This window comes from Pseudorasbora parva, chromosome 3 (assembly GCF_024679245.1).
Source record: "Pseudorasbora parva isolate DD20220531a chromosome 3, ASM2467924v1, whole genome shotgun sequence".
Classification (NCBI taxonomy): domain Eukaryota; kingdom Metazoa; phylum Chordata; class Actinopteri; order Cypriniformes; family Gobionidae; genus Pseudorasbora; species Pseudorasbora parva.
In genome coordinates, this window is record NC_090174.1 from 60,571,415 (window position 1) to 60,580,814 (window position 9,400).

The 9,400-nt window shown below is 40.6% G+C and overlaps 1 protein-coding gene and 2 non-coding genes across 3 annotated transcripts; all 3 read right to left on the reverse strand.

Annotated features, from left to right (window-relative positions):
* Nucleotides 1-2,565: 2,565 nt before the first annotated feature.
* On the reverse strand, nt 2,566-9,358 carry rplp0 (ribosomal protein, large, P0). The gene is made up of 8 exons (XM_067439688.1): nt 9,312-9,358; nt 7,971-8,081; nt 7,576-7,751; nt 5,811-5,898; nt 5,587-5,733; nt 4,709-4,894; nt 3,622-3,762; nt 2,566-2,779 (listed from the first exon to the last, which is right to left on the reverse strand). The coding sequence occupies exons 2-8, from the start codon at nt 8,022-8,024 to the stop codon at nt 2,621-2,623; spliced, it is 951 nt and encodes a 316-aa protein (XP_067295789.1). The 5' UTR covers nt 8,025-8,081; nt 9,312-9,358; the 3' UTR covers nt 2,566-2,620.
* On the reverse strand, nt 3,839-3,967 carry LOC137072190 (small nucleolar RNA SNORA63). The gene has a single exon (XR_010904639.1). It is a non-coding gene; the product is annotated as a small nucleolar RNA SNORA63 (small nucleolar RNA).
* LOC137072191 (small nucleolar RNA SNORA63) lies at nt 5,972-6,100 on the reverse strand. The gene has a single exon (XR_010904640.1). It is a non-coding gene; the product is annotated as a small nucleolar RNA SNORA63 (small nucleolar RNA).
* Nucleotides 9,359-9,400: the final 42 nt, after the last annotated feature.

A 9,400-nucleotide genomic window follows, 5' to 3' on the forward strand; every position in this document is an offset into this window, starting at 1 on the left:
GTGAAATAATAATAGTTCAGTACATGGACATCACATACTCTGAGTCTCAAACAACATTGCCTCCTCCTTCTTATGTAAATCTAGTAAATCCATAACACAACGGAAAAAAAAGTGCTTCTCAACATAAACCCAACCGTGATGTAAGCGTTGGGGATCATTTATATGCACGCCCCCAACATTTGCATCTGTCCAAACATGTTCATTGTCAGGCGGAAATGACGGTAACTGGGACTGCAGGTAAACAAACTTCTCTCATGGACACATCGCATGTCATGTTCAGGCTGTGCTGGAGACTTGTCTACCCTTCCCACAGATGAAAAATGTCAACAGCCATGGTTGATGTTTATAATCCAATAGCACAACAATTTAATTCAAGATCGTTCTTTTGTTCGGCCCATTTCAAGCAAGCGTCGCTCAGCATCTTAAACTGAAGAAAGGGGTGACTGTATTCCTGCAAGCAGTAAAGACAAAAAAGTTCAAAAATGTAGTTTCTTAGAGAGACCGCATTGTCTAGATAACGCAAGATGCTTACAGTAACAATAGGAAACACCAAGTACCATACCAAACTAAATAGTGTGTCTAATGACAAAGGGTAATATTATTTTGTATTAATTACAAAATACAACCATAGATACTTCACTTACAGATCGTTCACTCGATCCTTCTAGCAAATGTCACCTTTTCCACCATAATAAGTTAAAACGATAGAGTGGAGATTGCTGAAATGCAGCTTACTTGTTTATTCGTGTTTTCAGATCATCTGTGCGCGATAGAGAGCTTGCGTGCATATGGTTGCCAGATTGGACATGTTTAGGTAAAACATTGGATAGTATACGAGTTCTTTTCACAGAAAAGCTCTATTAGGGTAGCCTAGAAATCTAGACGCACCCTAGCGGCAGCTAATCTAATCTGCCGCGAGTGTCGTCTAGCAACTCTCAATACCCTTCTGAACTGTAAACGGCAAACTCTGGGCGGGCCAATCACATTGTGTATAGTCGGTGGGCGGGGCTTAACATAATGGCAAACGACGGTCTTTCGAATCAGCTTTGAGCGCAACTCTGGAAGACGTGGAGTTAAGCTTTTCTCTGAGAAAAGAACAAAGAACGGCACTGAAGTCATTCTTAAAAAGGGAAGATGTGTTCGGAGTTTAGCCGACCGGATACGGCGAATGTTTAATCTATCAGCGAGCTCCGCTTCACCGTCATTGCTCCAGTTAGTTGTAGCGCTATCCTATCGCGTGCAGAGGGAGTTTGAAAGACAACCGTTTATCCGCCCCTCGGATTGAGCTGTCAATGGTGAGGTTCTAGACCAAACATCTTGATGTGGGTCTGGCTTGTCAGGCTACTGCTTGGGGGATTTATTGACTGAAATCTGGCAACCTGAAGCATTTGAGCTCTTTCTCGTGTGCAGATGATCTGAAAACACCAATAAACAAATAAGCTGCATTTCAGCAATCTCCATTTGAGATGTTTTGCTTAAAGTCATTCAGCCGGTCTGTGTTCCGTCAGGACTCACGAGCCGCTTCACTGAACTGCCGAAATAAGCCAATCGGAGCAGAGCTCAACATTAATATTCATGACCCTTCCAAATAAGGCAAAAAAAGAGCATTACATCCTAGGGACAATTTATAGGGTTGTAAATGGACCTGTAAAACTGTATCTGGACCAATTTTGCCCTTAAATAAGCCACATACCCTCTATGTAGGTATCAGAGAAAAATTTAAGTTTCAAATCATTCTAGGGCACCTTTAAGCATGTTCATGTGAGCTTGTCATGTGATTTATCCCCGAGAGGCTGCGTGAGCGTCAACAGCGTGACCTTGTTACCGGTCAGTTTAATAGATGTGATTGTCTACATCGTGAATATGACCCCCTATTTTTAGGACACAAATCCTCATCCTATATTCGGGTATATATGGTAGTAATTAGGTTGGGGTTTTTTGTGGATCACTTACGAGGCATGCTAGCAACATAGCATAATGAATGTAATCCAAAGCTAGCAACCCTGCCAAACTAAAACAATGCATTCACTGAGATAAATGCATTAGCCTACATATCTAAATGTAGTGAAGTTGAATAAAACCCATTTCTAAAAACCTGGGGTTTTCCTTTAAAGTCACCACGAAATCAAAATTGACCCTATTTACTTTGTTAGCAGATATTACATTTCTTAGAGTGAACAATTAATCAGTGCAAGCTAATACACAGAAGAAAGTGTTGCAGTATTCTTAAATCAAAATCTGAAAAGTTACTTTCGGGTCTGGAAACAGCGAGGTTTGAAAATCTAACCACTGCCATCCAACTAAGAGCGAGAGATGGAGGAGCGCTAAAGTAAAACTCTGCCCTCTATTCAATATCTTAATTCACTTGGAAATGAGTCACAGCACCATAGAAAACTCACTTGATACTTCCGGTTCACTTGGACTTTAAGGACCCCTTGATAAAGCAACATGTGCATTAGAAGACTAAAATGTATTTAACGGTTGTTTTGTTAAAAAGGAATTAATAGCAAGATTTACAATTTTCTACACAGTGTGCACACCAACCCAAAGACACAAGTCCCAACAGTGGTTTCCAGATGTTTTATTGGTGATAAACTGACATTGAGGTTCATTGAGCAGTTTAATCAAACAGGCCGAAGCCCATGTCCTCATCAGATTCCTCAGACTCCTCCTTGGCCGCCTCCACTTTGGCAGCAGGAGCGGCGGCTTTCTCCACCGCAGCGGCAGCAGCAGGAGCCGCGACAGCAAACGCAGTGGGATCAGCCAGGAAGGCCTTCACCTGCGGAGGAAAAAAAGGCAAGTCAGATTTGTCCATTTGTGCAAGTGAAGGCAGAAATGCATTTATTGTCAGGCCACGTGTCCTTGCCTGCCAAGACAAAAACTGACAAACTAATCCTGTCCGAATAGGGCTTAACATGGGGAGATGGTGGTAAAGTTATTACCAGAGGTTCTGTGATTTTAGTCCCATCCAAATGTGCCATCTCGGTAATCATTACGGACAATGTCAGTAAAGATTACCAAGACTTTTACCTTCTTTAAAAAGGTCCAGAAAAATGACCTTGGCTAATACGAATCCAGTTTGAATAGACCCGCTGTAGAAATGTACAGTAAAAGTCACTTTGTTTAAAAGTAGTTTGGCGCGTTTTGCAAGCATGGAGGCGCTTGAAGCAGTCGGTTGCATTGTAGGTGGTGGGAAAACTGTGGCAAACCTCCAGTATTTTCCACATACCATTTAAAGCAAAAAGATCCAAAGTACTTCGAGGCACGACCGTTCTTTTAGCTCTAGATAAGTGTCCATTATCAACACAATCCAATCTGAATCACTAGACCGGACCTAACTTATATAACGTGTATACACACAGGCGCTTTTGAGCAATGTCATGCAAATGACAAGGAGGTTACTGTGGTTCGTAAAGTTACCCCTCCCACTTCTGCTAGTTTTACTGAGATGTCTTATCCAGTGCGATTTGGCCATTAATAATACAGATCTGAGGTAAAATTACTTTACCCCCACCTCCCCATGTTAAGCTAATCCCATCCGAATAGGGCTTTAGACTCACAAACGGATGCAAGTCAGGATGAGCACATGTAAGAATCATAGCAAAAAGAACCAAGTTGTACCTTTTCGGCCAAGGGGAAGGAGTAGTCAGTTTCCACAGCGACAGCCAGGACCCTCTTGTATCCATTGATGATAGTGTGAGGGATGGAGGCGATGGTGGGGTAGCCGATCTGCAGACACACACTGGCAATGTTCCTCACACCCTGAAAGAAAAACAATGGACAGGTTATAGACAGATGTAGAGGAATGCAAGGTTTTCCAGGCCTGAAGGATGGGGTAATGTCTGAGACCAAGCGTCCCTGTGCGCCGTGGGATGCAGACGCACAGGGATAGTAGGAGACATGTTGATTTGTGCAGGGGGAACGACAAACAGGCACTGACACAGCCGGTCCGTAACTTAACCTGCATTATCCGAGGTAATAGGGATGTCACAATACCAAAATTCCAGTAGTCATTACCAATAACAAAATTGACAGTACCACAGCGCAAAAAATATGACTAACTATTTTTCAAAAATTTAATTTAGTTTTTTTATGATAATTATAAGTAAACAAATTTAAAGGATAGCCTATGCTGTTTAAAATTAAACATTGTTTAAAGATCAAGTGAAAAATAAGCAACCATCTAGGCATTATTATTATTAATAGAGGCGTATTAGACACATAGCTAAATCTACTGTAGCCTAATATTTTCTGTCAATTTCTTACTGTTAAGCCGAACTTTTATTTTGACGGGTTGCCGTGAAGACCTCAGAGTTGCTGTGTTCTTATGACATGATTTTGCTCAATTGAAGCGATAAATTCTTACGAAGAGACTGTTCTTGCGTTTGTGTCCTCATATAGTGACACGCGGCAATTGGCAGAGACTACAATGACTGAGCGTGCGTGCGTCTATATCAGCATCTGTCGGTCACACAGAGACGCAAAATGTGCAGGTGTACTATTTAAATAGTATTTTGCAGTATATAACCGGCTACAGCCCTGCGCTTAGATCAACACAGAAGCGACTGAAGAAAGCAGCTGCGGGTAGCAGATATACTCGATACTAAGAAATGCTGGTATCGTCTTTTTTAATTTAAAGTACTGGTACTTGTGACATCCCTACGAGGTTGTAGCATGATGTCCATAATACTGGTTAAACTCCACTCACCTCCAGGAACCTCTGGTGCAGGGCATCTTCAGTGATGTCCAGAACCTCAGGGCTGTAGACGCTGCCGTTATCATACACCTGCTGGATGATCAGCCCGTACGAGAAGGGCGAGATGTTCAGCATGTTGAGCAGCGTGGCCTCGCTGGCGCCCACCTTGTCTCCAGGTTTGATCAGTTGAACGTCGCTCTGCAGGAACAGGTCAGTCAAAATTGGAAACCTCAATAACACTTAAGCTGCAAAACACCGTTAACCCTCGAGTGCTGTTCACATGGTCAAATTACCAATTTGTTTTTTAATTTTCATTAAAAGAACATACCATGGGTTTACTTTTTTTTATTAATATATGGGGATTTTATGATACCAAGTAATGTGCACAAGTTGATACCTTCACTTTTTTGTAAACTTTCTAACTTAGTCAAATCTTGAATGCTTTGAAGCACAAACTGTCAATTTTTACATTAAATAAATTTGTCTAAAATGCTTTTTATTAAAGCCATTAATAATAAATTTGAGATTGAAAATCCAAATTTTACATTGTTTTTTTTTGTTTGTTAGGTTAAAAAAAAAAAAAAAAAAAAAAGGCACCAGAGGGTTAAAAGAATATTTTATGCCACTAGAGAAATTCATAAGTTAAATTATTAAACATGATTGCTCCATATTGTATTTGGAAACATCATGCATTGAAAGAAAAATACCCTTAGTGGATTTCATTGGACTGAATATATATAAATATATACAAAAAAGGGTAGTGATTGTCACAAAAAAAAAAAAAAAAAAAAGCTGAAGAGAGTGTTAGACTTGTAAAAAACACTGCAAAACAACGCAGCACAATAATCTTGATTAATGCGCGTTCATAATCATTGACTTTTGGTACGCACCAAGATTTCAATGGTTCCTCTGGAGATCTTGGTGGTGATTCCCAAAGCCTGGAAGAAGGAGGTCTTCTCAGGACCCAGACCAGTGTTCTGGGCCGGCACGGTCACCTCACAGGGGGCGATGGCGCCGGCACGGGCAGCAGCGGGCACCTATTATTAGAGATAAGAGTTAGTCAAAAGAGAGCCATTCATTCCCTGAACACTCACGGTCACTGAGTGATACTCACTTTGTTTGCCAGCAGCAGATCCCGGACCTCAGTCAGATCCTCCTTTGTGAAGACAAAGCCGACATTCCCACGGATGTGAGGAAGCAGCCTGCAAAAACAGGGAATAAATCATTCATGTGGAACTCTTTAAACCTGCAGAAAACACATGCAGGGAATACAGCGTGTCTGAGACCAAGCGTCCCTGTGTGCCGTGGGATGCAGACACACAGGGATAGTAGGAGACATGTTGATTTGTGCAGGGGGAACGACAAACAGGCACTGACACAGCCGGTCCGTAACTTAACCTGCATACATGACTATCATACTAATCCGAAGGACTAAACGGTTAATAAACAATATTGTAGTGATGAGTGCTTTTGAAACTGCACCATGAAGCTTTGAAAGATCCAATCAGTTCTAATATTGTAGAGGTTTTAATGAGACCATATGATTAAAGGAGCAGTTAAATGCATTAGATTTCACTTTCAATAAAACATTTGCAAAGTGTTATGCATGTTTGGCCTGGGTTTATTGCATTTACACGGTTTTGACCAGAAAGGTCACCAGCATGTTTGCGGTTTCAAAACTTTGAATATTTTGTGAAGCAATCGGTTGAATTGATTCACAGCATAGATCCTCTCATCACTACAACATTGAAGGCAATGCCTCATTTAATAGAGATGGCTGACTATAAAGAGTGATTTCTATCTGTTAAAATGTTTGTGCAAAGCACTTCAGGGCCTCATTTATAAAGATGTGCACAAGAGGATCCCAAATGTGAATGAAAACCTTTTCCAAATTGATTTACAAAGTGTTGGAAGGCACAGAATTGTTCCTGAAAGCACATTTGTTTAGAACAACTTTAGTGAGTTTTATGGTTTGATTTATACGTTTGCTTTGTTTTATTGATTAGTTATTGTGCTGTAAGTTGGCCAAGTGCCTTGTAAGGTGCCTATAATTAGGAGTTCGTCTTATGGTTCAGACTCAGTGGGCAAGGAAATTGAAACATGCTCAGAAAACATGGCTTGGTGTTTTTATTATTAAAGTTGTTGCTTTGTGCATAACATTTTATAAATCTAGATTGTTCCACACTTTTGGCAGATAAAACCCATAGGATTTAGGCCCCGTTTACACAATATAAATATTTCCCCGACTTCTCATTTTCCCTGATTAATTTAGACGAAAACAGTTTTTAATCCCAGGAAACGATTTCTAAAAACTCCAGCCAAAGTGGAGATTTCTGATAACGCCGGTTATGTTACAATGCTTATGTCAGGCGAGCGCCCTATGTTTTGAGTTTGTTTGATCATGGATGCGGTTATGGTGGTACTCATGTTTACTTTTGTGCAAACGCTTTAGGCCTGTTTGCATATGCTGTACTATATTGAGGAGCAATAAATACAAATGACGAAGGAAAGTTGTTTCAAAAAGGAACAGGAAGTGGCTTGTGCCATTCGTTGTCGATTTTGAGGTTTCTGATCGGCTTGCATGGCTTTATCCTTCTCCCTACACTGCCGCCCATAGGTTTGGCATAGTTATGATGGCGCTTGAGGGCGTATTTGTGCAAGTTGATATAAACAACAATTTTTTCAAATGTGTGCACGATGTTATAATTGAAAACAGAGGGGGGAATATTCGTTTCTCTAAATACCCAGCTATGTGTAAATGTGGCCTTGGAATCAAATCCAGTCCTACGGAGGCGTTTTAACATAAACGAGGCCCCAAAACTTTAGAAGCCCTTAATTTTTCTACCGTTGCTCATCCTTGTGCGCCGACTGACACGCACCTCTCCAGAGCCGGGTTGTTCTCCAGGTGGCCACGGATGGCCTTGCGCATCATGGTGTTTTTGCCCATGAGCACGACAGCCTTGCCCCGCAGTGACAGACGGATGGTCTGCATCTGCTTGGAGCCGACATTGTCTGCGCCCACGATAAAGCACTTTGGGAAGTCATCCAGCAGTTGCTGCACACAGAAAAAGACAGATCAGAAACGGCTCGACCTGATAGGTGTCATGTTTAAAATGTGTCTGAAACCAAGCGTCCCTGTGAGCTGTGGGATGCAAACACAAAGGGATAGTAGGAAACAGTTTTATTTCAGCAGGGGGAACGACCAACCAGCACTGACACAGCTGATCTGTAGATAGCCTGCTGTAGGTCACACCATAATGCAGCGAGAACTTACGATGATCTTCAGAAAGTAGTTGGACTTCCACGTGGCCCTGTCTTCCCTGGGCATCTTTGCAGTGCTTCCAAGGATCGGTGAACAGCCGGTTTAAAGACAAGGTTGAAATATCTGCAAACCAAAAGATTGAAAGCCATTTAAGACATCGGAATTTCTGAGACTAGTCTCGCATTGTACAAAACTTAAGTGCTATAATACAGCTGGTTGAATCGCAAAGCCAAGTCGACCATACCAACACATATTTGAAAACCCTTCATGAGCATTAACATTTAAACATTTCCATGGTAACTTAGCCACTTATTTTATCCATCAGCCTTAATTTACTACAAAAAGAGTGTCTGAGACCAAGCGTCCCTGCAAGTCGTGGGATGTAGACAGACAGGGATAGTAGGAAACAGTTTTATTTCAGCAGGGGGAACGACCAATCAGCACAGACACAGCTGATCTGTAGATAGCCTGCTGTTATATACACACACACACACAAACATTTGTACTTTAAAAAAAAACTGCACCTAGATGAAACGTTTTGAAATGCCATTTAGGATAATCAGAGGACAGCTTGGTTAAATCCCCTATAAATATTGTTTTCATAATAAAACTAAAGAAACATTTTAATTACGCACACCATCTACCCTGTCAAATCATTAATGTCATAATACTCTGATATTCATGATTTAAGCTCTTTGTAAAAAAAAAGTAAAACACTTGTTTTTACAGTGTAAAATTAGCCATAGTATCTGGAGGGAATTGACATAATCTCTTTAAAATAGTAAAGATTGCCACTTTACATTAAAGGATATTGGGGATTATGAAAAAAGATTACAAATATTGATTCCTTTATAATGCTGTAAAATGTATATGTACATAACTATGTAAAGTCACCCACAAACTTGGTGTTTAAAGTGAAAGTTTTACTCTTATGTCTTCTGAAATTGTTAAAACAGTCTTTAGCGTTTAACACATCACATTTTCGGATTCCTTGCCGCCAATTAATGACAAATAGTTATGTACTACTGTACAATATAGTTATTTTCTCTTTAATAATAAGACATACGCATAGAAAAATAAAATCCACCTCCAGAAATCAAAATAAAAGACACAGAACCACCTGCAACGAGAAAATCAACTCTCCAAACGTTTCATGTCTCGTCACATGGCGCAAAGGCCTAAGCTAACAGGCTAAAGCTAATGGTTTCGTCAAATTACTATTTTTATACACTTATCAGGCAATAATTATATCTCTTCGTGTTTCCTAATACAATTATGATACATTTATATCTCGTTTGATCATAAGTATCGTTTAAAATGAATAAAGCAGCACAAGGCCGCATAACACCTCACCTCGCAATAGGGACGCGTGAAAGAAAGAGACTGTTGTAGGAAGTGGCGCGATATTAGTAGCCATCGAACATCCAATCGCAAAGGCGCAG

What these genes read in the sequence shown, in the direction of transcription:
- rplp0 (XM_067439688.1), bottom strand. Translation starts at nt 8,024, where the DNA reads ATGCCCAGGGAAGACAGGGCCACGTGGAAGTCCAACTACTTTCTGAAG. An exon ending in ACTACTTTCTGAAGATCATC is followed by an intron (nt 7,752 to 7,970) that starts GTAAGTTCTCGC and finishes TTCTGTGTGCAG; the next exon opens with CAACTGCTGGATGACTTCCC. An exon ending in GAGGAACCATTGAAATCTTG is followed by an intron (nt 4,895 to 5,586) that starts GTGCGTACCAAA and finishes CTGTTCCTGCAG; the next exon opens with AGCGACGTTCAACTGATCAA.